We start from the raw sequence: 27,874 nt of genomic DNA, 5'->3' as shown, positions 1-27,874 counted from the left end.
TTCTTTCCTGCTCTACGCCAAATCCCACAATGCAGCTGAACACAAATCCACAACTCATCAGGAAAACAGCACAGGAAAACGCATTTCAGGATCCTGTCTTCATTCAGAAGAATGAAGATCTCATTCAGATCTCACACAGACTGAAATAAATGAATCAGGCATTGTGGAGGTTTAAAAGCAGAACACAGGTTTATTTACAATCAAGTTCTTATGGGCAGCTGAATAAATAAAAACTTTGCCCCATATACTCTAATTCCCCTCTGCAGAAAGTGTCTGAACAAAAGGCTAGGTTAGAGAGATGCCTGTTATAGCAGCTGCCCCCTAATCCAGTCCCTCCAATGAACACACTTCCTTAGTAGAACACTACCAGGAAAGAAGAAAATAAAGTGCAAATAAAAAGGCAATAAAACGCTGGTGGCTTGTCTTGAGGCCCAGATGATGTGGAAAGGTTTGGCTGGATAAAGGTATGCCAGGTAGCTCACACCCAGCCACACCACGGTTTTGGAGACTTAAACAGGGACAGAGCCAAGACTCCACTCCGTAGCACAGAGAGGGCTCCAGCGCAAATGGGGATATTGCACGTGTGCTCAAGAAGGGGGCAAGTGGCCTGGAACTGCCAGCACCAAAACAATGGATTTGGGATTTAACCCCACTGCTCCCCTGTGCTCTGCTGACAGCCTCCAGGACAGGACGGAGAACAGAAAAAGGGACCAAACATGAATATTCCGGTACTGAAATCACAGTATGACTACATTCCTTATCACAGCAGCACTACAGAAGCTCAGCTTCTCTCTCCTCACATCCAGTAACCAAACTGCTTGTGGAATAAAAAGATAAAAATCTCCTATTTTGTAATACCCAAGGTGTTGAAGGGCATTTTAACAAAAGGGTGCAGAAGTCCTGAACAATGGACCACTGCCTTAAGAACAGGTGAAACCGATACAAAGAGTTCACACAACAGTGTTGGAGAACCTGTGTCAGAATCAGAACAGATCTGAATTGATCTGGCAACTCAAAGGCAGAGCTGCCGGAACGATGGGAGACTCTTTAAAAGCTGTTCCAACACTTCAGGCTGCCTAGGACCTGTCGACATTTCAGGATCTTCTCACCCCATGCCTGAACTAGGCCACAAGAACAGAACACAGGAGACAGGACATGTATTAAGTCAGCATACACAGTAACTTCTTTCCAACATTCCAAACTCAGAGGTGCTTGGATACATTTGTGTGACAGGGTATTTGGCACAGCTGACTGGTGAGGAAACCCGTTAGTATCTTCAGCTCCACTTGGTGCAAAGATACTTCATGTAAAGGCATGACTAAGTAGCATTCTCCATCCAGAACAACTAATCTCTTGCCGAGTCCCAGTGCCACAGTGCAGTTATGGCATAAAGAAGTCTCTGACTCAGGCTCCTTCTCCATTGCATTAGAACTTTCCTCTGGAAAGCGAAGCCCATGCGCTGGTTAATATCCCGACTCCAGATGGATCTGGGCTTGGGTCTCCATTCTGTTCAGCCATGGACCAGCACCACCATACTCAGAGGTGTTAGATGCTCTGCCTTTCACCCTCCATCCAGTCAGAATTCAGACCACAGGACAGCCTTGTTTCCTTTGTCCACACTGACCACATGGGCACCCGCTGGTGACCACGCAACTGCATTGATAGGAGAACTGAAATGGAAGTCAGGTATAAGTTCACAAAAACACCGAATTCCACAACAGCACTTAACACTGGAATGAAGTATTACAGTACTCTATCAAAGAAAAGGCACTTTCCCAGCTCTCAGGAGACTTTGGCTTTTCATAAGCGTATGAGATACAGTTTCTTCCGACTATATCAAACGTACCTTATTAAAATCATATCTCAGTTTAAGAAGTTGAAAAATAACAAACCCAACCTTAATTCAAGCTATAGAATACTGCCAGCAATCCATAAAGAATCTACATATTAAGAATTCTGACACGCTAATGTAAGTTGCAGAGCTGTACAAGTGTAATTATTCCATAGCTCAGCAAGATTCACAACCCAGATACCTGCTTTAGATCATATGGCCAGCTTCCCCTCACCTGTGATGCTTTGTTAGTGTCCTCTCCAATTTCCCAGTGAGCACATTCCAGATGTAAAGGGCCCCATCAGCTGAACCAGCAGCCACATAGTTACCGTCAGGGCTACGAGATCAGAAGGTGCAGAAGGCAGAGAACAATTTTCAAGTCAGCAATTTATCAGCACACGTAATCACTTCACCAGCAGCTTCCTAAGCAAGCAACTCGGCTTTAAAGTCTTCCAAGAGTTATGTATTATTACCAGCTGCTAACACTAAGAGGTGAAAGCCCTCTAAAATCAGAAAGTTTCCAACCTATTGGATCAACACCTACAGATATACTCTGTCTTGACCAAAAGGTAACCTTGGCCAAATCATGAACTCTGCCCCAGTTATTGTACCTGTAAATGTGGACAATGCAGCCAAGCATCAGAAATCACTACTTTTGCTGGGGGAAGATTTATCAGGCATCTTGCTTACATATCTGACCTTACCTGAACACAACTCTTGTCCAGTCAGAGCCACATTTGAATCCCTGGGCACTGAAAAGTTAGAAGAATCAGATAATTATAAGCTCATTTATAAGCAGATGGACTTGCAGGTTTTCACTAAAGAGTATGGTAAGGATTTCTACAAGAGGTTTGGAATAAGCTCTGGTATCCCTTTATCACAATTTGCATTTCTCATACACCAACCCTCAAATGCATCTGAAGAAATTCTTTCCTTCAGGCCAAAGACTTCTAAGCCAAGCTATCTTCTTTAAAGAGATAAATGAAAAGACCCAACAGAGCAGACCTTTGCTGATAGGCTTGAGAGAACTTTGCTACCCATGTAGAAAAATATCTTGGAAACTGCTCTCTCCATGGAGATACTTAAAAACACTCCAGTACTGAGAGCAATCTGCAATCCAAAAGCACTGAAATTCATAATGTTCTTGTGGAGAACACGCTCACCTGAATGTCTGTTTGACAGCACCAACCCGTAGATCAATTATCTTTAGCAGATCATCACGGGAACAGGTCAAAAGCTCTGTTCGCTCTGAGTTCAGGTCCAGAGCTGTGATTCTTCCAAGCAGCTCCAGTTCTTTTACTATGGTTTCAGTCCTGAAGACAGACAGACAGACAGACAGACAGAAAGAAAGAAAGAAAGAAAGAAAGATAGAAAAAAGGAAGGGTAAACCCAGCATCCAGAGTCCAAACCACCTCCACATTAAAGCTTTGACTTGTCCCAGTGTGGAAGAAGAGGAGAAAAAGTTTATTGGTTTATTCTCACCCAAGCTAGATCTCACTTTGTGAATAACACTTCCAGCTATCTAACAATAGATACTACTTCCATCACTACCCACACTCTGAAAACCTAAACAGTATCTAGAATGGCAAATACTAACCGATGCAAAATATTTACAAGAAAGCTGACTGCCCTTTTGGAAAAGTCATTCCCCCCCCCCCCCCCCCCCAAGTAAGTATCCCAAATCTAAACCACCAAGCAGTGTAAAAGTAGTAACAAAAGTCTCTTTCAATGGCCTTTTGCAACTCTTACAACACATCATTAGCTTCCAAGCTCAGGAAGAGAAATTCCCTAGTTCAGATTATACTTGGACAGAAATCCCATAACCACTCCTATGCTGTTACCTCTCTTACAATAGTTTTACCTGATGTCCCAGAAACGAATTTTCTTATCAAAATGTCCACTCATTACACATTGCTCAGTACATACGATGTCATTGCAGCTAGATCCTGCAAACACTGTTTTTATACCTAAAAAAAGATAAGCCAATGGTGACACACTGACGTTTATACTGTACAGACTAACGAAAACAGACAGAAAAATCATTATACCACATGCACACACAGTGGTCACACAAGCAGTGTCCAAGGAGTGCCACAGGGCAGACAAATTCTGTCTTAGAATAATCCTGACTTAAGTCTTCAACAACCTCTCTGCCCTTCTCAATCTCCTTTGCTATGGTTAATATCCCTTTAAATGCTTCCAAGAGAACTGCTTTACTTCCACTTGGTATTTAGACAGCTATAATTTGCGGCTGTTAAACAACATGAAACTGCGTCCTTGACCTGTTTGTAGTCCAGGTATCAAGGTAACCCTGAATCTCCACTTCTCTCTCAGGGCAAGCATGTTTAAGAACCATAAATAGGAGACAAGCCAAGGAAATAAGGTGTTTTTCCCAAAGAAAAATCCGGATCCTAGCATTTCCTTCATGTGAGTTTTTTTGTACGCTTCCAGGAGACATTTCCATCCACCTTAGGGTTAAAAATTCTGACCTGGCACCAGATTTTTCTGGAAGACTAAAATACCCACCCCCAGACTGGTAAACAAAGAACATTCACAGAAAACAGCTGCTGTTAATGTAATAGCATTAACAGTGCTTCCTGCATACACATGCTTTCTTATTTCAGGTAACAGGCAGAAAGTATCCAATTACTTGAATAACAACACAAGATGGGATGGCCGCTAGCTTTTGCTTATTTTTAGACTAGCAAGCAGATGAAATAACCTAGCTGTCAAACTTATATTTACATTTAGTAGAAGCACAGAACATGGATGAAAGACAGAAGTTAGGTTTCCTTACAAACTTTGCTGCGGAGGTCCCAGAGCTTGAGGGTCCGGTCATGACTTCCTGAAACAATACGTGCATTGTCCAGCAAGAACTTGGCTGACAGAACTTTGCCACTGTGACCTGTCAGGGTGTGCTGAGGAAAAGAGATTGACATGGTTAAATTGCACAGTTCCACTTGCTCCCTTTTCCTGTAACTTACTATTTAACCACTGTTAAATAGCAGAACTTACTAGTTCTGCTATTTAACAACTCAAAGGTAATCTTAAATCATAACTGGCATACGTAATGCATTGCTTGGAGAAAAAAATATAATCTATTATAGTTAAACACAGAGATTAATACTGAGTAGGAATGTCAATAATACAGAGTTCAACCTGAAGCTGGGAGACACATGTCACCTTTGGCTGCAGTTCCTTATCTACTCGGAGAACCTGCAAGCTGTCTTCCTCAACACTCCATACACCTATGTTTCAAGACAGATGGCAACTGCAACACAGCCTTGCAGGAGCTATGAGAAGGGGATAAAGCAAGCTGAAAATGGAAATTGTGCCTTCAGGTTTTTATAATGAGCTTCTGTGAAGGATGCAACAGGTTATCTAGTCTCAGCTGTTACTATCTTCAAGCCTGAAAGCTGAGACAACCAGAGATTTCGGAAGAACTCCCTGCAGCAGTTTTTGGGGCTGACAAGAACATGAACCACATTCACTTCATATTGCTGAATATTTACATACCAAAATAAAAAAAAACACAGGTAATGAATGACTGAAGTGAGACAGATGATGAGACACTGGCGCAGGTTGCCCAGAGAAGCTGTGGCTGCCCCATCCCTGGCAGTGTTCAAGCCTAGGCTGGACAGGGCTTGGATCAATCTGGTCTAGTGGAAGGTGACCCTGACTGTGGCAGGGGGTTGGAACTGGATGAGCTTTAAGGTCCCTTCCAAACCAAACCAGTCTGGGATTCTATAAGTAAGAACTGTGAAAAACAAGAGAGAAGCCTTTGCGGCATGTACTTAGATTTCCCTGATACTCAAAGGAACATCAAATTACACAAAGTGATCTGGGCTTGGGAAATATAAAAGAAAAACCCTTAAGAATAGAAAGGAATGGGAGCAAAGTTTGGGGAAAAAGAAGCAAACCTGAAAAAAAAAAAAAACAGTTCACAAACTATGAATGAACATATCATCCCATAAAACCCACTTTGTCTTAAGTACACAAATTCCAGAAAATAGGATCTAAACCTTCACTCTACATCTCTCTCCTGCTCCTGCTGCACAGTCATTACATACAGATATTTCAATTTAAATAGGGAGGTTTTGGCAAAATTTACCATGATTTCAGCTTCACTGCCTCCTACTCATGTGCAAGCCATAAGAAACACATGCTCGAAAACAAGAATGCACAAAGAATCTCAGCAAACAGTGAATGAATTTGCCCAAAGCTGGCAGTCACCAGGACACCAAAAAACTACAGGAAGATACTGTGAAGGCAGGTGTATGTTTGCAGGGATAACTAACTTCCTGCACTGAGTAATCTCTAGTCTGTTAAACTTTTATTCACTATAATTCATATTCAACAGTAGGTTTTGCAGCCAAACAGAAACTGCAAAAGAAATGGTATTCTTCACTTTCCTAAATGAGATCTTGTACCTCCACACTAAGAATTACCCAGTGATTTACAGTGCAACTGTAGGTTAGAACTGACATGTGAAATGTCAGAAGATTCAGAACAAAGTAGCATCTTCCTAAACAAAAAGTTGAGGAAAAGTGTACATAGGAATGACAATAAAAACGCTCCTAGAAAGCTGAAAATAAGCTTTTCTTTTGGCCAATCAAAGACAAATCCTTCGTTAAACTAGAGCTAGACATTGGAGAAGAACATGAGTAAGAAGAAATCAGGAGCAGAGGAGGAATCTTTCAAAAGACATGCAGAATCAAGTCACAGAATCATAGAATCGACTAGGTTGGAAAAGACCTGCAAGATCTTAAAAGCTAGACAGAAGACTCCAAGAACGCTGCTGCTGACTTATGACAACAGAATCCCTCTTTCACAAACCTTCTTCAGCAGTTTGTTCCTTAAACTGAGGATAAATGCTGACATGGTTCTCACCAGACTGTAAGAAGCACTTAAATTTCCAGAGAGGTTTGCAAAAGTACACTGGGTTTATGTGGCTAGTGGCGGGGGGGGGGGAGCTGTACTGCAAAAATATGCAGTAACTGGCGTTTCCTGCAGGCCTGTGCAGAGACCAATACTGTATTTTATGCCTTGCTGTGAAGACCCTTAAGAAAACAAGACCCTGTTAACTAAAGAACTATTTAAAGTGCCTGCAAATGCCCAGCTTCCAAAATCACCATGTCCCCATTAGCAAAACTGGAAACACAACACAGCAACAGCCTGAGCACTGCTTTGCCTTCAAGAGACTCACCCGTAACCGATTGTCATCAACTGTCCAGATTCTGCTGGCAAAATCATTTGAAGCTGCTAAGAGGTAAGAACCCTGTGGACACAAGATTAATTTAAAACTACTTCTGCAAGCCAATACGTAAATTAAATCCAAAAGCATTTCCAATAAATCATTAAAACCACATTAATGCTATATTGCCAAGGGAAAAAAAGGACAAAACCGCTATGGAAAGCTATTGTAACAACTGCTTAGATATGCCTCAGTGGAATTCACTCAATTCTTGCAATTTTCATTAAAATTCTAACATTTTAAAATAAGATTACAACAACTAAATCTGTCCAAGGATAGAAAAATTTACTTGCTCATGACTTCAGGCTTAGGGCTCCTCATGTCATGCTGAAGAATGGTCACCACAAGATTCATGCTTGCACTCCTGTCCATCTCAAAAGACTTTCCGGAACACTTAAAGACCACCAGCATCTCACTTCAGGCAGCTCTTGCCTCAGATGTGTTCAAGCAACTTGCCAAAATCAGAAGTATTACCTCCTGCAAATTAATGGTGCCAGCAACCTCAAATGAGCTGGTCAATGTCTAAAGGAAGGACCCTTTTGGGTGTGTATCAATAAAGCTCAGCACTTGGAATCACTGAATGGAAGAAATGTCAGCTTTGGTCTACTGTCCATACACAGTGGAAGAGGTCTGAGCAGAAAAGACAGATCACATGTCCAGTTAGAACAATCCAAGACCTCAAACTCCTGCAAGTAGGACTGCTGGATGCTGATCCCAGTCATGGCTCTGACACTTCAGGTTAACACGAACCACACACACCACAAGGTGCCAGCAAACATTACTGTGGTGTGACTGTTGAGAAACTGCTGGGAGAAAAGGCCATGGAAATCCAAGTATTTAGGATAATCAGACCGTTTTCTATTCATCAGACCTCAGCAGAGCACTAATGAAAATAAACTTCACAGAAATAAAGCCTCAGTGTATTTGCTTCTTCTATGCTGTTACACCAGCTTTAGTGGGAAGCTGGAAACTGATTTCTTACTTTAGACATAACCTAGCATACTGCATTTTAATTTCATCATAATAGCCCATAACAGCCAGTGGCTGAGCTGCATATCATCTTCTGAACTGTAAAGCATATAAGAGAATTACAGACTGTAGCATACCAAATAAAGATCTTTAGTATAATCTTAAACTATTTGCAGTTACTCCTGTAAGTATTTTAACTCATTCTTAAGTAACTTTTCAAAGTGCTAAAATGGTAATTGATAGCAGACCACAACATAATTGAATTTATTCTCCATCACAAACAGTGGATATTGCTCAGATACTCACAGCACTATCAAATTCTATGCTTGTAATCCCAGCGTTACTACCAGAGAGGGAACCTTTGGGCTCACACCTGTCTGCACAAGGGAAGATGAACAAAACTTAAGCAGTAGATTAGAACAGAAGCTGACACAAAGTGAACTATGAGTTGGTTTAGCATCCCACCATACCCCAAAGCAAAAAAAGGTTTACCTCCCAAGACTTCCCAAAGCTTAACCCTCCGGTCCATGCCTCCTGTTGCTAGTAACCTGGAGCCAGGGCTGAACTGCACTGCATTCACCTCTCCATCATGTGCATCCTGAGGAGTGGGAGGAACAGAACAGCCACCCAAAATCAAGTTAGACCCAAAATCCACAGATCAGAAAGCTATAGAACTTAAAGGTTATACAGAACCACAGCTGTTGATCTTTCAACAGTATATAGGAAACAAAGCCACAGACTGAAACTCTGTTATGGTTGATGGTGTGCAGAGAGAGCAAAAAGGGCTGATCCTTATCTAAAGGTAAAAACAAAAGCACATAAAGAAAAACCACTACCAAGGACTCAATAGAGATAAACTGCCAGAAGCTTTACAATGCTTCGTAAGTTTAGGCTTTATAAGGTAAGGCTTTTAAGTTACACCAGAAGAAAAAAAAAAAAAGGAAACAACAAGTAAAGAAAACAGTAACATGATACACTGTAGAAGGAAACTAACTTTTCACTTCTCCATCTAGAGCCAGCCATGGAACATGATCCAATCAGTTCATGCAACCACAGAACAATCAAGTCATGCTTGATTTAGGAAAGTCTGTTAGAAAACAGTATAACAGATTAACTGCATTTGTTTACTGTACTGGTGATAATGCTACTTTATATTGGTGCTTTAGTAGTCCCAGCACAATTGTGACAGTACCTTCTCTCAAAGAGAACTTGGGGTTCCTACCTGCAGATGCAGTGACATCCCTGCACCCCTGCTTCCTCACACCTTAATGTTTTGAAACTTGAATTGGCCTCTTAATAGTGATTCTTCCACCTTTTAAAACCTATGAAAATTTAAGGCTCCTTCCTTTTTTACCCCTTGTTAACTTCACAGCTTTATACTACTTCCCACACAGTATTAATACCATATCCTTAATTCATTTGCTGCATTCCTTTTTAAGTATTTTCAGTAACTGTTCTTTCAAAATCCATTTTTCTGGAAACTTGTATTTTTCTGGAACTTGTTGCTCGAATTTGGTCTGCCAGCTCATATTTAGGGGTTATCACACTTCAAATCTGATCTTTCTCCAAGTGCAGAAGAGCCATTCAGAACAAAACTGGTCAAATGTCTTGCCCAGAAACTATGCCTGAAAATAGTGGCTGAAGTGACGGCCTTCTCTGCCTTCCCAAGCCTGTTCTTTTACTCATCTCTCAGGAAGTGAGCCTGGTCTGCTCCCTGTATCTGCCAAACCTCTGGCACACAGTCCTTGTATTAATTCCTAGAATGCTCTGCTGGACCTAGACAAGTCCTCACCTCCACCTGGGCTCCAAACACGAGCTAAAACGTAACACAGATCCCTTCCAGAAAGATCATATGGATTCCCATGGAACAGTAGGGACTTTTTACTTCAAGTATTGCAGTGCTAACCACATACTGCCTCCATAGTGCAACAGTCTCACAGGTTTACATCTGCAGCTGTTCCTAGTACTGCTGCAAGACGGGCAGCACTCTCCACATTGTCAAGACTAGGGGGTCAGCATAGTCTACTGTGGTTTGCCCCCTCTATCAGGAAGACAGGCTGCACTGCTCTTGTAAGTTCAGATACGTTAAAGAAGATCAAGAGTGAAAACAGCATAACCTCCAATGCCTTTTATGATGAAATTAGCCAGGATTATATCTGTTCACCAACTCTGCTTGCTGTACATAGCCAGAAGAGGAGAGAGGTTGCAACACATGCTGCTGCCATGAACACCTCCTCTGACAGCACCAGGCTGTCACTTAAGTTATTCTCACTTAAAGTAACACTGGTACTCCCTCCACACCATGACTTCCACTGGAGAAGATGGTAACAGGGCAGGCTAAGAATACACAAGCCTCCATACTGCTGTGAGCCACTCTTACTCTGGATGAAAAAAAAAGGAAGTCATTTCATATGCATGAAATATCCACATCCAGCACTGCAGTGCCTGTGAAAGCTCAAGAGGAGTGTTAAAACAAGTATCTACAGTACAAGACAATTTACCCCAGTATCTTTCATTCAGAAGGCAATGCCCTTCACAGGCCAAAGCAACACATGAAAGAGGTCTCAGCTTGAAAACTTTAGATCACACACAAAAAATGAAGACACCCCACTACCATGAGCTCCTCTTAACCAGCTCTGTCGGATAACATTCAGTGCCACAACTCCCTTCACTGTGGAGAACTGGAACTGAATTAATCCCAAATTGTCAGCAATCCCTTCCTCAATCATAGCTCTACTATAGCATGACAGAACAGGGAGTGCTGGGAGCCAGAAGGGTAACAGAGTGTAATTCCCCTGTGCCCTCAGACCTTTTACTAAGTCATCATTGACCTCAGTATGACAGACATCAAGCTCATTGGCTCTGAGAAGTATTTGTGCTAAGAATTAAACGGGACAAACCATGCTACCAAATCACAAATTCCTTTCTTGTTTGGCAATATAAGTAGAAAGTTTTGGGAGATCAGTTCCCACACATATAGAATTCACTTCCCCCAAGGACAGTAAAAGGATTAGTAAACCCAAGAATTACTTCTATACTTACAAAGACACATATGGCAATAGTGGGCACTCTCACTTCTTTACTGGCACCTGGATGTGGCTCTATGTTGTCCTGGGGAGCAGGGAATGAGGACAAAGAACGTCTCCTGAGATGAAACAAAGTAGAAATATTTTAAAATGAGAAGTGAATGCTGCTTCTCATGAGTTCATCCAGATCTGTACCTGTCACTTAACTACACTGCACAGTGATTAAGAAATGGGGGAAGGAGGTTTTAACTTTTATCAAAACTTTCAAAAATTATTATCTCATAGCGCTACATCCACTTGTGGCTTTAGGTATTCCATAGTGTGCCAGAAAAATTACCTGAACTGATTACTGACCTCATTTTGGAGTAACCTTTTTGTTTTTGTTAATAGCAAAGAGAAACATAGGAATAACTGCAGCTGAGTTCAGCTGGAGAGACTGCAAGTCCATCATTATGCCTAGGGAAACCAAACACCATTGCAGCACCACCTCCGAGGCAGCAAAATGCTCTATTCAAAAGCTCAAGCTTTAACCAAAGACTGTCCACATAAAGCAGAGCTTAACTTAGATGGGGTGGCTCCCCTGTGGAGCCTAGACACAGAACCCAATGACTTAAATAACCCTATTAAAGGAGCAAAGTGCAGTGGAAAGTAAGAGCAAACCCTATGTATTCTCTTCACAAAGAGGGGCTCATTGCCTCTCTAACTGTAGACAGTTTCTAGCTACTGTTATCAACATCTGAAATCTAATCAGGATAATGAAGCTGGGTTCCACTTTACTTCCACTTTACTCAATGGAATACAATCACATGCTGGACTAAGAGTGGATAATGTTTTCACCTGGCAGCATCAGAAGATTGATGTCCCAAAAGGGGAGACTCAGACAGACTGGAGGGAAAGGTCAGAGGTCAGCACACGGCAAGATGGAAGAGACAGGAAGTTGAGGAGAACAAAAAAGAAAAAGAAAGGCAGAAGCTAGAAGAAAGCTGAAGTTATTGTTTGTATTCCCTGCATCACCAAGATTTCGGCATACATTTAAACCAATATACAAAACGAAGAGGTGAAAGTGTTCTAACCTACCCAAAGATATTAGTGATAGAGTCCAGAAGACCTCCAGCTGGCTGGGAGAGTCGCTTACTGAAGGAGGGGAGGACAGGTTTAAACCTTCTGAATAGCTTCTCCACATAAAGATCAACACAAATACATTTCATAGCAACAAGTCTCTGGAAAGACTCCCTCCCCTGCAGACCCAGTCCAAAGACAGAAAACACCAGAGGCAGGCATCAGTTCAAAAGTCACCAGCAACTACAACTCAGGACATAATCTGCATATGAAGTTTCTTCAATTTGCCCTCAACCTCCACCATCTGAATTACTGGTTTTAGATGTAACAAGTCTGAAGTTTCAGCCAAATTAATCTGTGCTCTCATGTAACTACCTCTTACTTTCCACTCACTGCTATTTTAAAGAAGAAAAAGATGCATTTAAACTAGCTGAAGATTATTTGCAGCATTTTAGCTAAATCCAAAAACCTGGCTGTTTGCAAAGTCACACTGATAGTCTGAATAGTCACAGAGGCACTGTAATACCCATGTTACTGCCTGTTTTGTTTTTAAACCTTTGGTTTTAAGATTAAACACAGATTTTTCAAACACTTGTGTAATTTAGTTAAAACAGCAAAGGAAAAACAGCATATCTATAGCATGGTAACACAGAACACAGCATAGGAGTTTCATACTATGGGGAAAGTACTAAACTCTGTTCCAGCCAAAAGCAAGTAAGACTCTTAAGTAGCATAGCTCCAACTCTCTTACACCCCTTGTTGTTTCTCAATGACATGGTACAGAAATCTTCTGGTCTACAAACCTGGCTGCTCGGCTGCCAGTTCGCACTGGAGATGTCTCCTCAGCTGTGTCAGAGGTTTCATCTGCAAGCACTTCAATATCATCATCCCTGCTGAAGGGAGAGAAAACACCTCATTTTCAATCAGTCAGAGCTTGCTATGGAAACCACCTGCTGATGCATATGAACTGAACGGATGACATGGTCCATGGTCTGCAAGTATCTGCACCCTATCCACATCTAGATTTATTGAGCTGTGGCAACACGTAGGTAGACCCAGACAATGCAAATGCTGATCTGGCTGACACTGCCAGAGATACTACATTTAACATACAGTATCTGCAAACAAGTATATGCACCTATATAAATTTTATGTTTTGTTTACTTTTTCTTTGCAGCTGCTAATTACACTCTTCACTGACAACAGTGTAGGATAGTTACGGGCTATGTTGACAGGCATCCATTCCACACATTATATTTCAGCTTGCAGCACTACAGATGGCATTATAATATCACATCTGAGCAAGACTTTCCTATGGAGTGAGTATTTGCTGGAACAATTAGAGAACAGCAAAAACATGAGTTACTGCAACCCCAGCTATGTGTGATATCCTATTTTCACAGCACTTTTTTTTGCTATTCAAAACAAGGACATATAAAAAAAACTACAAAAGTTTGAATTTTCCCTGCTCATCCATGCCAAAGACATTCTGATATTTTCTACATGGTTTTATTTCAGGTGCTGCTCTACTAAGTACAAGGGACGTCTTGGTTCACTTCATTGAAATGCTGGTAAACGACTGAACAGAAGTGTGAGGTTTCAATACATACATCGTTACTGAATCCAGCTCAAATAATCATCTGATGCTAAAAGGTTTTTCCCCATTAATCATCATAGTTTCTGACAGTCTAGTAGTTTTTTCCTTCAATAATGATTTTTCTTCCACTGTTGATTTTGCAGGACAAGCTATTTCTAAACACACTTTATCAACCTAATGCCATTTGACTGAACAGGAAGTTTAAATTCAGCATTTAAGGAGGAATAAACCAATTCCTGCCATCAGATAACACCCCGCTACAAAAGAATTGGAAAGGACGGGACCATTTTTAATCTCTCATTTCAGAATACAGCTGCATTTAAAAGGCCTAAGATTCTGGAGGACAGTATATATGAAAAGGCTATGGAAAATACATACTCTGATTTAAAATATCAGGCTGATATTTCAATAAAACACAATATTTCTTGTAATAGCTCAAACTTCAGATTTTAAAAAACAGCTCATGCTTTCCCTGAACTTTCCATGTTAACCTATTTTTGAAGTGAATATAAACACCAAGGCACACTCCTTGAAATGGTGCAATCTCCCCCTTCAGTAAGCAGCACATTTAAACAACACAAACCCTCTAAAATTACAAAATCAAAGAAGAATCAAAAACATCTGTGAAGCAGGGTTTGAGTCATTTACACAAACAATTATTTTACAGATTTTAACAGGCTTCAACTTCTCAGTTTCTTATTTGAAATTATTTGTGAAACACTGAGACCACCATCCCCACCACAATAGGAAGCAAAACTTTAAGCTGCTGTGCTACAGCTACCTCTGAGCTCAGGTCTAAGATAGGAAGATCTCGCTTTGAGTAATGGAGAGGAAGAAGCTTAACAGGGAAAACAGCCACAGACATTGTACGTGTGTTTTCCTTCTCAGTGCAACATTGTTTATTTAAGAGCTTAAAGTTCCAAGATATTCCCTGTGTGTTTACAAAGACAACAGATACCAAGGAAAAGCCTGCACACTGCTCTGTCACTGTGCTCTGAAGAGCTCTCAGTGATATAATGCAATAATAATGCAGCAGGTGTACTTTTCCTAGATTTGGCTAAAACAAGTGCCAATAACCTTATCAATCTGGTGCAAAGCACCTATACTACCAGCTGCCCACTTCAGTCACCCGATTAAAAACCACCCAGGAGTAAACACAGCAGTAGAAAGAACAAGAGACTAGAGATTCAGCTCTGGCTTGCCAGGAAAAGTAACTCCACATCTACTTTTTTTCCTAAAGAAAAAATCTCTCCCAGTATGGAAGTATATTTTCACTCATTCAGTACCTGTTCCTATAGGTAATCCTTGAATGTATTTGCAGCCTAACACTTAAAAATGTAGGCACCTGCAGAGTGCACAAATGAAGAACTATTCTGAAGACCAACAACACTGCATAATAAAGTTTTAATGCTGAAATATTAATATATATTCACCGTACGAACAGCTCTTGGGACTTTCAGTCCAAGCAGCTATTTTTAGTCGTAACAGAGCTCCTTCTTCTGAAAGTTCAAGTAGGGAGTGTTACTGTACATTTGTGACTTTACAAAGTTTAAACTCTCCTCTATGTCACCAAATTTAGAAATAACAAAAATACCATCTGTCATGCTTCTGCATAAAACTGAAGCATGAAGTGATGAAGGAGACTCTACAAATCAAGACTGCTTACGGTTCAACAGGCAGGGGCTCTTTGGCAGCTTCTGCTAGTTCCTTCTGCAGCCTGGCTTGTCGTCTCCTAAGAAGGAAGAAAACAAGGTTATTAGAAAATCAGAACCAAAACCACACCAAAACTCCTTAATCCCATTTCAAAGGTTACCCTGCACAGTTTTGATGGGGAAATCAGACCACTACCTTAATTTTATCCTGCTTTTCAAGATACTGAGAGCAGGAGAGGCAGTTTTCTTACTATGAATAGCATAGGACAGGTCAATCAAGTGAAGGAACACGGCAAAATGTACCTATGGCCCTTTATGACCCAGAAGAATGAGGATTTGCTTGGAGTGCAAGAACTTGCTAAAGTAGTAATTATATTAGTAATACAATGACTGTTAGGAAATATAAAACTGCCAAGCGCTATGAGACTTGAATTATAGCTCTTAGTCTCCAGGCACCCTTAGCTGACAGGCAAGCTGAAGCAATTCAGAAGAAAAAAGATCTTATTTTGCAGAGGGGAAAAAAAAAAAAAATTTGCAAACTTCTTTTTGCAAGTTACAAACAGATACACACCGATTAGTCTTGTGGGAGCTGCTCCTTTTAGCAGAATGCAAAAAACCCTGAAGTTAGTTAAGCCAAAAAAAGACAAAACTTCACATAGTATCAAGATTTAATATGAACAAGAGACATCCAAATCGAATACCAGAAAAGAACCCAACAGTTTCTATCTGATTTATCATCTAAAGGCCACAGTTAGGTGTTTCGCAAGAAACAAAAGAACATGTTTTATTAATTTAGAAGACAGGAATGTTTTCACAAAGCATCCATCTGTGCTGGCCAGAAGGATGAACACAAAGTTGTGGATTCTTGGTTCTGCAAGAATACAGAGACCTCAAATTAAAACTAAATCTGGTTTTATCCTATGCATTCATTGTTAGTCAAACATGTATTGTGAAGTTGTTTATCAAACAGAGGTCACCAGTCTCACCTTGAATCCTTTTCATTTTCTGCATTCAAACGATTGGCTTCTTGTGCTTTTTCTGCCATCCAACGCGAGACCAACTCCTGGTTGTCTTCAGTAGTTTTCCTCAGTTTCTCCTCCAAGGCATTGAAAGTGATCTGGAGAGCATCATATTCGTCTTTCAGTGTCTGATTAGCTCGCTCAAGATCTTGCAGTTTGCTACGCAATTCCTGGCACTCTGTTTCTAGTTCAGAGATCTTTTGCAAATACTCTGCAATCCTGGAACAACAAAACATAAAACCATGAGGCTCTCCTCTGGGACATATGCCATCATCTTTATGCTCTTTGCACAATGCCTAACGAAGGGATTTTTAGCCCATGACTAAGACCCTAAGAGACTATTATAACAGTAATAAACAACCAGAAGCCCGAGTCTCATACTAACCACACTGATGAAGAAACAGTTCCTACTCACTTTGCTTCATTCATCTGCATCTCTTTGTCCTTCTGCTGCATTTGGTTATTCAGATCAATTACAGACTGGGCCAACTAGGGAAAGGAGAAAATTATATTACAAAATGCAGGGGTGCCAACTGGATAATACACACTGAGCAGCAACCAGCAGGAGTACAGAGCAATCTAATACAAGCATGGAACACATGTTTTAGCTCTTCTTTCACAGTTTCCTATACAGATCTGTGGACTTCACCTATCACACAGGTCATTAAATCATAGAATCCACTTTCAAAAATGAATTGTGAAAAGATTACTGTCCTTTGATATCTCATCCCTTCCCTAAGAAGTTTCTTTAATAAAGTCACATCAAACAGAATATGTATTAGGAAGACATTTTTTGAAGTAGTGGAAAAATCAACACAGAACCTAAAAATTGCCAAAAAGTAAACCAATAAATGAGTACTAAGAACTAATCAACAAATATTCCTGGTATGGCCAGGACAGACATGTTCACATGTTGTAAATACAGGTCTTCCCCACAAAGAAAGTTGCTGGTGGAGTCTCTGCAGTGCACAGGAAACGGGTGCAGAGGTCAGCACTAATGACAACTTAGTCATTAGTGACAATCAGAGAATGAGCAAGCCCCACAGTATGCAGAGCCTCAGCTGCCTAGGGAAAAGAAAGACTGAGTTTTGAGAGAGGTGCCTGCCTGGGTAGGTGGCTTAGGATACCAGGCTGGGGGGAAAGAAGGAATTTTCAGTGCTTTGATTAGTCAGTGCACACCTCCTGCAGAAAGCTGTCTCCTCTGTGAGGAGCATGACATTTTCCAGGTCTCTCTGTAAAAGTCTGCAGCATCATTCAGGTACTAGCTCTTGGCACATTCAATCCACTGCTGGGATTTTGAAAAACTGACTTCTGCAGATGAAGCTTCCACATCTTCCCATCAAAAAGAAAAGGAAAACAAACAAACGAGAGGGAGCAGCTTTTCCTCTCTTCTGGGCCCGAATCTCACAGCTAACAGGACTCCTGGGCTCCTTACTGTATCTACACAGCAGAACCAGTACTCCCTTTTCAGTTCAACACCACAGAACTATCAATCTTTCTTTGTGCTTGTTTATTTTGTGCACTCTTTTGTAGCAGTGGTGCTGCAAATGGAGACAAATGAAACCTCACACAGCCACCTATTCTCTCAGTCTTGATAACATAGAACTAGTGGTCATGCACAGCTCTAAAGAGTTTCTTCCTCCTTTAACAAACACAGTTAAAAACCTACTCATGAAAACACAAAATTAAGTACTTCTTAACACTCATGCTATACTGACAATGCAAGCTCTCGTCTCCCAGCTGTCAGTTTTAAAGATCTCTGGTTTATTTTTATCATCAACATGAGGAGCTTAAAAAGGCTGGTTTTCCTCATTTTTTTTTGATTTTTTTTTTAAATCTTGGTAAAATTAAGGTCATGTTCACAATAGGCCAAGTATGCACCATACAGAACAGAAGGCTTTCTAACCTCTCCACGTTTCTTATGCAGCTCTGTCAGCTCCTCTTGATGCTTTATCTTCAGCTGTGCCAGTTCCTGCAACTGAGCATCATTCCATGTGCCATCATGTCCTGGACTGGAGTTTAAGAGAGAGGAAAATGACATGTCACAAACTAGAATCCAATTGGTTCTGTGCCTTTGACAGTTGATCTTCGGATGCTACCTCCCCTGGATTTTCCATACTACATCAGAGACACAGGTCATTCCTGAAGAACTAAACCACAGCTAGCTCCCCTTCAACACACTTCTCACCAACCAAAATGCCATTATACAGTACTGGAAATTAAATTTACTGAGAACTCAATTCACCTTTTGTATATTTCTAAAATGGAATTCAAACTCAAATGAAAGATAATTAACCTTTGTTTTAATTTGCATTAAAACAACCAAGTCTTAGAAGTACTCTCTTCAAATCCTGAAAGAGCTACAAATATTTTAGCACCTTGAGTTTGTTTCAATTGAGCTGGTGGTACCACAAAGATGACAGATATCTGGAGAGAGCATTATACAGAGCACAGAACCGAAAGCCAAGGAACCAAGGGTATATTTCCAGGCCCCTAGATTTACAGTCCCAAGTGTTACAAGTCACTCCTCCACTGCCCTATGTTCTAGCCTCTTCCTTTGTAAAGGTTTTGGCGTATTAATTGTGTTTTACAAAACAGTAGGACCATGACATAAGCTGTAATTTCCCCACACCAGAACACCATACACACACACAGATCACACACACAGACTCAGAGCAAGTTAGCTGCTATATTTTAAATTACCGTTTTTAAAAGTAGTAGTTTTAGATTTGTTACTATTATACCATACACACAATACAAGGTAATTGTAAGCATCTGTTTCTGCAGTCATTCTGTGTTATAGTGGTCCAATGGGAAACAGATAACGCATTCAGACGCTGAAAGGTCTCACAGTGTTATTAGTAACTTCACACTCACCTCAACATCAGACACCTGACTGAGCTAACACTGTACTAGAAGACATTGCATTTCCAAGAAAATGTGTCCAAGCAGACAGGAAGCCAGGACCTGTGGTAATATCCAACACATCCAACAACTCTGGCCATGCACACCCCTACAGTCAGAGCTAGGTACTCCTCTTTGGCCTTAAGGTAAATAAAAGCATTTTTCCTCAGCTAACTAGGATTAGGGAATTCATTCTGTTTCCAAAAAAACGTTGAATCAAAGTTCAGCTTAGCATTTACTCTGAAGATGCTGTTTCTGTGCATTTCTTCTCATCCTCACCTACTCCAGCCTCACCTCTTAGAGTAGGTGCTCAACAAGAAACGGATTCCCATACACCAATGATGGCTCTTCCATGTGGGTGAGGCACAGGTTGCCCAGAGAAGCTGTGGCTGCTCCATCCCTGGCAGTGTTCAAGGCCAGGCTGGACGGGGCTTGGAGCACCCTGCTCTAGTGGAAGGTGCCCCTGCCCGTGGCAGGGGGTTGGAACTGGATGAGCTTTAAGGTCCCTTCCAACACAAACCATTCTATGATTCTCTTTAGAATATGACGCCTATTTAGGACTGACACTTTACAATCTTTTTTTTCCTTTCTACCCTTCTATGTGATAACACAGATTGGAAGAAACTAAGTATCTATTTCTTCCTCCACTGCACTGCTTGTAAGATCAAACAACTTAAAGAGTCACATCACAATCATTAGGAACTAACACCAGGTCAACCTTATAAGCATTACAAGGCAAACAGATCAGAAGCAGTTCATTCTGGTCCACCTCCATACCTCAAGTTTGCGACAAAAATGTGACCAAAACTTGGTCAGATCTTTCTGCACCATATACTGCAAACGTATTGTTACTTTATCATGTGTTTAGAGTTAGTTATATTTTGGTTTTATATCAACAGATTTCCCAGTTTGCTTTATTTCAAGTTACTACAGTAACCTAGAAGTTGTTTGTGTAATGCATCCAAGAATGGTTTAGGTTATAGTGTGTATGACGAAGAGCTGACTGACAGAAAAGCAATTTTAAATACCTGATCTCATGTCTGCTCTGCATGTCATATTTTTCTGCTTGAAGCTTATCAGCCAGCACCGCATGAAGGTCTGACTTCTCTAGTAGCTTGTTATCTGAAAGGGCAAAAAGTACAAGTAAGCAAATAACCAAAAAGCAAAACCAGATTCCCTCATTCTTCTTCTAACAACTAAGATTTAGTATCTTTAATTATTCTGACACAAGCTAATGTTATGCAAGCCACATCAGCATTTACTCCTCTTTGATGTCAGCAGGCTAACGCAGCAGCCAGCTACAACTCCAAGAATTCCTCATTAATTCATAAGTTGTGTGGGACTGGTCTTAAGAGACTGCCCAAGCATGTTGCTATCTGCTAATACAGAAGTTCAAAGTACAAAACTCTTTATAGCCCCTCCAGTGATAACAAGGAGAAAACCATGGTCGCATCCAACACTGCACAGTCCTGTCAAGGTGTGTTTGCTCCCCCCTCCCATAACATGCAGCCCCTCAGCATCTAAGCCAGCTGCTCTTAGGTGACCCCCACTCCCATTCAGTCCTGTCGTAGGTGAGGCAGGAAAAGGATGGGCAAGTAAGCACTGGATAGAAAGCGCTGGCCCTGAATAGCTCCAAATTTTACAGAAGACCATGAACATGGTCAATAGTGCTGTTGTTCCCAATTCCACAAACATCTAAGTGGGAATGGTGCAGACAATTTAGACATTCAGTGACTGTCCACAGCATGAACCCAGTTTAGCCTGTGAGGGGACTCAGAGAAAGAACTGCTTTTTTTTTACCTCAGTGATGAGGAGCCCCCAACTTCACTCAGTTTTATCAAGCGTCTCCCAACCTGTGACCTGGAAACGACACAGGCGAGGCCTTGCGAGCCCCTTACCAAGGCGGTTTCCCCACTTTCTGAGGAAAAGGGAGGAAAACAAGAGCCTCTCTGCCTCGACCCCACCGGCAGATCCGCATCCCACTTACACTGCCCGATGATCTCCTCGAAGGCCTGCCGCTGCAGCCGGTCCCTCCGCCGCAGCTCCGCCGCTATGTGCCGCTTCCACGGGGGGAAACCGGCGGCGCGCAGCCCCGACGCCATCTCCGCGGCGGGAAGGGGCAGCGAGGGCGAGCGCCGCCCAGGCCGCGGCCCACGAAGGCCAGCCGAGGGGAGGGTGAGGCGGGCAGGAGCACCAGAAGGCGGCGGAAGGCCGGTGCCCGGCCCGCGGCGGCGAGGAACGCCTGCTCACAAACGGAGCTCTGCCCGAGGCCGCCGCCCCACGCCCGCCATGGCGCTGCGGCCGCGCTCCGTCAGGGGCCCTCTTTCCTCAGAGGCGCACGGCACTGGCGACAGCGGCTGTCCCGCCACTGCCTGGCGCCACCTACCCCCCCGCCTCCGGCACCGCTCCCCACACCACCCTCGCTTCAGCACCGGGCAGTACACCACCGCGAGGCTGCACGGCAACCGCGGAGTCGGCCTCCACCGCCAGGCAGGCAGGAGGACACGCTTCCGAGAGGAGGGGGCCTTGCGCCATTTTATGTCCTCTCCCGAATGAGCGTCCATGCGCTGCCGCCATCTTGAGAGCGGCGAGCTCAGCAGTCCAGCCCGAGCCGCCATCTTAAGAGGGCTCTACCGTCGTGTTGGTGGTAGTACCGTATTATAGCTATGAATGAACATTAAACAGTTACTAAAAGCCCCACAGCTACCCTAAGGGTGATGTACTGCATCACCCAAGATACACCTGCCGTACTTTTTTTTTTGTTTTTGTAGCCTTTTCCCCCAGATCTCCCTACAAGACAACGTCCAGCTCCTGCATTGCATGCAGAGCATCAATCATGAAGCTTTACTTGAGTTGCAAGCTGTTCAAGGAGGGCAGTGGTGAAATAAAGTGCGGTTTGGGGGTCTTCAGATAGAATTACTTTGAAAAATTACTTGGAACACAGCATAAACTACAAGGACAGCCTTCACGGCATCAGCACATCCTGCACAGCATCACAAAGAAGCCATGTGTGCTCTGGTGAATGTAAAAATCCCTAACTCTTGCTTCACTGCTTTACTTTTAACTGCTTGGCTTGTTAAGTAATGTGTTAGGTAACCATATTATTGTAATTCAATTTGAAACTGGGCAGGGTGCACAAAGCTTTTTGTCTTGGGCTAGCTAAAGAGCTTTGTTTCTCTTTTGGGTAAATGAATGAAGATGCAGTTATTAAATTGTAACAGAATAAAACAGATGATTCACTAAATTATTACACTGGAGCTGGGCTAATAATAGCTCTTGCACAGCTCTGTCTTATCAAGTACATAATACACAAGGTTATGCATGTTCTCTATGAAACTAATTAAGCATGCAGCCTACTTTGTTCTGCTTATACATCATAAAATCAAATTAGATGTTTAAAAACACGAAATTACTTGAAACTGTAAGCTTAAGTCCTAATTCTACAGATACAGTTACGAGACTCCCAAAGGGCAGTGCTGAAATTCATCCTTTCAAATCTTCTCTACATCTTAATCCTTTGCAGAGAAAGCAGAAAGCAAACATAAAGCACGGGGAAAGAGGGAGAAGAGAAGAATACAGGGGTTAGACTTAGTTACTTGTCCCCTGATGCTTTTATCTTGGCCTTAATATATAACCAATCCTAAAGCGCCTCACTACCTTTGAGTGGCCAACCACGGCTTGCTTTCTGCCTCTCCAACAAAAATCCTTCAGCTCATCTTTGAGAGAAGGCTTTTCCCACTAAAACTGGGAGAGAAGATAATTGTCCACTACTTCTTTCAGGGGGGCAGGAGAAAGAATCAATGTGAGCAGAACTGGCATGGAAAAAAATACGAAAGGAAAAGTGTCTTCAAGCATTAGATAAATTGGATACTGGAAACGCAGTGTTTACCATTTAGAATAATAACGAGGCTGTTCCAAGGGAAGGATTCCAATTAATTCTCATCTGTATAGGTCTGAGTCTTAGAAAAAACACACTATGTTAAAGATATTCACCTTTCTGTAATCTATGATATCTGTAATGGCAGGACATCCTGATTATATTTTATATGATACTTGTAACAATGGTTTTTCCACTCCAGCATGAAGTTCCTCTTCTTAAACTCATCTAAAGCTTCTGTCAGTCTTTCTAATAGCACATGCCTGCTCCATGTCATCGTCTGTCGTTTTTCTCTCTTTTCAGATGAACAAGAGTTCAAGAACACATGTGATAAAACAGCTCATTCAGACTGGAAGTGGCTTCCTTCTCTGCCTGGAGCGCCTTTCTGCTGCCTCCACCATTAAAATCTGCTCATTCGTTCAACAGCCTCCTTCAGGAATAAACATTCAGGACTTCTAACAACTCTAATGATGTTCAGAAAACTCATCCCACAGTGAAAAGGTGAAAACTCTGCCTCCAGTGAGAGTGTGCTGTGCTCTACATCTCTAAAGGTTGAAACTTCACTTCCCGCAGAAAGCTTACTGTGGGTTTGGTAGCTGTGCAAGTGAAAAAAGGCAAAGGAGAATAAACCCTCTTCAGCAGATATGAAAGGGAAACACATTGAGGCTATTTCAGGTATTAAAGAGATTCTTGCAGCAAGCATGCCAGATTGCGTACAGGCACAGAAAAGGTTAATATAAAACTATTTCACTGATTGACTTGCTGTGAAGGCCAGTTCTGTACCAGGTGATGGGCCAGACATGAAGTGCCTGTCAGAGAGGTTCATAGTGGAGCCAGGCAGAACGGTCAGACATGCACTGTACTGGTCACAGACTCTTGGATAAAAAGAAAAATGCTGGGACAACTTCCTTCTGTGCTCAGGTGTGCCTGGATGTGGGGCCATACACCTTTACCAGCTCTCCCAGCACACAAGCTGGTGCAGGCTGTGCATCCTAGCTGAGATTAAACTCACCACCACATGAGGCATAGTGTCCTCCTTAACCTCAGGTTACAACCATTTGTATTGTATTACTTACAAAAGAAGGAAGTGGAGAAGCAGCAATATCTAAGTGTAGTCCAGTACCACGTTGAGTCAGCCAGTGCCACAGAAGACAAAAGCTATATGCTATAGTCTGTGTTTAAAAAGGATTTTCACCCAACACTTCCTGTAACTCCAGCATTCCTAGAAGGTGCTGTCCATTTTGTGAGGTCTCTGTCATGCTTCTAGATCCATTTCTGTTTCTGGTGGCAAGCTCCACTCTAACACCTGCAGCAGCTGCAGTTTCGTATGCAGAGACTGAAGACTGCAACTAAGCTGGAGAGCAGGTTTCCAGGTCAAAATTCTCTTGAAGAACAGGATGATGTTCAGCAATGATAAATGAAAGGCACTACCTCAGGCAGGAGGAACTGAACACACGAATGCAGAAAAATCTATAGAAAAGGACCTAGGGTTTGTATTGGCTCACCAGCTGAACATGGGTCAGCAACAGCATACTATCACGAAACAGGCAAACCTTGTCTCTGAGATAAACAGGGCTGTTGTCAACAAGGGACATGAAATGATCCTTCCCTTTTAGTCAGCAAGAGCAAGGCTTCTGATGGAGACATGTCCAGCTTTAGCCGGCACATGTCAAGAAAAATCCAGAGTGTCAAAGTAGCCTAGAAGGAATGGCCAAAATACATATAAGGAGTGGCCCAGAGGAAAGATTTGGGCAGTTGGGACTGTTTAAGCTAAAGAGGAGGAAGCTGATGTGGAACATGACAGCAGTATGTAAACATAGTGTGTCAGAATATGAAGACAATAACCTGATCTGCTTGTTCATGGGGGATAAGATTAGATTTCAAAAGTGCTTGAAGTCCACCAGAAATGCCCACTAGAGACAAGGAAAGGCTGGAAAGGCAGGTGAAGCTCTGAAACAGACTGCTCGAGGAAGATGAGAAACTTCTACGCTGGAGGTGTGTCAGGCCAGTAAAAGCATTTCCCCATGAAGAATTTAGCAGTTTATGCTTTGCTGGCATGGGGAATAGATTACATGGGTCCCTTCAAGTCTAATTTTTCAGAAATTCTATGCTGAGAGGGTCATGTTTTGACATGCTCTTTCTGACCCAAATCCAGCAGCTTAAACCATGACAGAACTGGAAATACTCATTTTCTGGGAAGATGCTGATCACCAGTGTGCTCCCCAAAGGCTAAATTAAATTCAAAGCTCCATTTTCAAATTAGCCTTTGTTTTGGATCTTGGAGTTTACATTTGAAAAGAAGGAACATTTCCCACATCTTGTCTTTTTCTTTGTGCTTACAAGCTGTAATTGTGAAGATGCAAATTGCTGTGAAGTACCAAGCAGACATAATTTCCATGCTAACTCTTCATCCTGTCTGTTACAAAGGTCTCTTGTTTCTTTTCCAATTTCTTTGCTGTTCCTTTGTCCCTTCTCTGGCTCGACCTTTCTGTTAGAGATGGCTTTTACCCACCTGCTTTCTGCTGGATTCTCTCTTATGCCACAGTCTCTACTTCAGTGGTTGCTTTACTGCAACCTCCTGCTTGTTGCTGGACCCCGTCTGCTTCATCCTTTTTGATTCATTAATTCTTTTCCAAAAGTCAACCATTTACCATTCTGTTGTGTGCAATCTATATCTCTATTAGTTACGATATAATGTAATGCTTTATGATCAGAGATTAATTTATTCTATATGCAATCTACACCAGACCCTGTAAAAAATGCAATAAAATGTTAGTAATAACCATAACGTGTAGCAGATCACCATCTCTGGCACAGAATAACTTCATTTAAGTATAAACACAGAAGCAGAAAATAGTTGAGACTGGATGGGCCTCTGGAGATCCTCAAGTCCAGCCCCCAAATCTCAGCAAATGCTCATGGCTAGTATTCCTGATATCTGCTGAAAAACAGGGATTTTGAGATTACAGTTTTGATTACAGTTTTCTGAATGCTACAGAGCAATGTTATTTTTGATCTAAAAGGATACACTGAAGCCATTCTGTGCGTTTGCAGGAACTGAGTGTTTTTGGACAAAAACCTGCATCCATGTCTAGAAGCTGAAATAAAGTGAAGCAGAACTGGGACAGAAATAAACCATGGCTTCAATATAGACTGCATTCATACACATGACATTATGAACCAGCGGATGGTTCTGCTGAGCTGAATTAATCTCTGCATGTCTAATGTACCTTTTGTTTAGCTGACTTGGGAGCGCAAATGAAATTAATAAAACAGGATAATGGTGGTGAACTGAGAATAGAAGTTCAGGGAAATTTGGTGATGCATCAGAAGAAAATAAAGCAAATTACAGTAGGTGAAAAGAAATCGCTTCAGTCAACCTGGGATTCAGCTGTGAAAGAGCTTCTGAAAGACTTCACAAGTTTTGACACAAATGCAATCTTAAAATGCTTCTTATTAAGAGACACATTTGAAACACACCACATGCACTCTGTGGAATTAGAAAGGAGATCTTTTTCATATTCATGTGAATAATAAACTGATGTTTGCTTATATATATATATATATATATAGAAAAAGAACATCTTGTACCCCTACAGCTAACACCTTTTCTACGCTAGGGAAATTTGGCATGTTGAAATGACTATTTGGATTCTGTATCACTTGCATAATGAGCCCCCTCCATAGGCACTTGGGTGGCAGATGTGAGCAGTTACGAGACAGTTCCAGTTGTACAGGGCTCTTGCTTCAGCTGTGCACAGAAAATAGGGAAAGTCATCGACTCCTTCATTAAATATTTCAGCCACCACAAAACAAGCACCACACAGATGCAGCTGACATATATTATGGCACCAAACTGTCAGTTATAACTGCAGATAAAGAGAAGCCTTCACCATCACCTAAACTTTCCTGATGCACAGTCCACTAGCTGCATTTGTCATTTATGTTATCAGCAAGGGATATAACAAATGAGGGGAGGGATGGAGTGTCTTCAGCAAATGCCCCAGAGGGAAAAGTGTGTATTTCTCTTAGGCAGAAATTAGGAAAATAAATAAGTATTTGGATATTGTGCATATCCAGTCTATTGCCATCTGGAGTCATTGGTTAGGAGGTCTCTGGGAATTGCCCTGAGTCACTTTGGTCAGTTAGCTAGTCCTAACACCCACAGTTTAATCATGCACAAGTAACTGAGCCTTCATTATGAGATGAGGAGGCACAAAAATACAGAATGTAATCAGTTCTAAGTAATGTTAAGTTTGATGGCTTTGTAATGGAAAATAACTGCGGCGATTGAAGGTAGTTGACATAGTTTCAGGCCCTCAGGACCTCAGTACAAAAGGTGTGAGAAAAGCAGAATAGAAGGACAGGACCTGGGGATGGGGAGTATCTGGGACTAGCAGATGTCCAGGGTGGGCACAGATAAACTAACTGGTAAGTAAAAGGACAGGATGATTGCTATGCTTGGGGTGTTAATAAACCCATTAAGCTGGTGTAAGCATCTACTAGGGAGTATCCGGAACTAGCAGATGTCCGGAGTGGGCACAGATAAACTACCTGATAAATAGAAGGCCAGGATGATTGCTATGTCTGTCTGTAAAGTTAATTAAGCTTGTTGGGAAAAGTAAACGACCCTTAAAGACCACCACATTTTTGTATGCATGCCGGAAACTTTTGGGGAAATGATGT

At 41.8% G+C, this 27,874-nt stretch overlaps 1 protein-coding gene and 1 non-coding gene across 10 annotated transcripts; both read right to left on the bottom strand.

Annotated features, from left to right (window-relative positions):
• Nucleotides 1-170: 170 nt before the first annotated feature.
• Nucleotides 171-21,589, bottom strand: ATG16L1 (autophagy related 16 like 1). 9 transcript variants are annotated; one of them, XM_062606469.1, is made up of 19 exons: nt 21,299-21,589; nt 20,340-20,433; nt 18,314-18,419; nt 16,823-16,896; nt 16,375-16,626; nt 15,403-15,468; nt 12,943-13,032; nt 12,158-12,214; nt 11,918-11,965; nt 11,097-11,199; nt 8,547-8,652; nt 8,361-8,431; nt 7,038-7,109; nt 4,629-4,749; nt 3,693-3,798; nt 2,995-3,144; nt 2,536-2,583; nt 2,067-2,168; nt 171-1,670 (listed from the first exon to the last, which is right to left on the bottom strand). In XM_062606469.1, the coding sequence occupies exons 1-19, from the start codon at nt 21,411-21,413 to the stop codon at nt 1,577-1,579; spliced, it is 1,875 nt and encodes a 624-aa protein (XP_062462453.1). In that variant the 5' UTR covers nt 21,414-21,589; the 3' UTR covers nt 171-1,576. The 9 variants fall into 9 exon arrangements, with proteins under 9 accessions (XP_062462453.1, XP_062462454.1, XP_062462462.1 ...); XM_062606470.1 differs by having other exon boundaries at nt 12,943-13,029; XM_062606478.1 differs by lacking the exon at nt 21,299-21,589 and adding an exon at nt 21,112-21,235.
• On the bottom strand, nt 10,615-10,886 carry LOC134157563 (small Cajal body-specific RNA 6). The gene has a single exon (XR_009962369.1). It is a non-coding gene; the product is annotated as a small Cajal body-specific RNA 6 (non-coding RNA).
• Nucleotides 21,590-27,874: the final 6,285 nt, after the last annotated feature.

This window comes from Pezoporus occidentalis, unplaced genomic scaffold (genome assembly GCF_034315485.1).
Source record: "Pezoporus occidentalis ecotype Australia unplaced genomic scaffold, CSIRO_AGI_Poc_V1 ctg97, whole genome shotgun sequence".
NCBI lineage: Eukaryota > Metazoa > Chordata > Aves > Psittaciformes > Psittacidae > Pezoporus > Pezoporus occidentalis.
The sequence above is the reverse complement of the archived record's forward strand: the minus strand, read 5'-3'. Positions and strand labels throughout refer to the sequence as shown.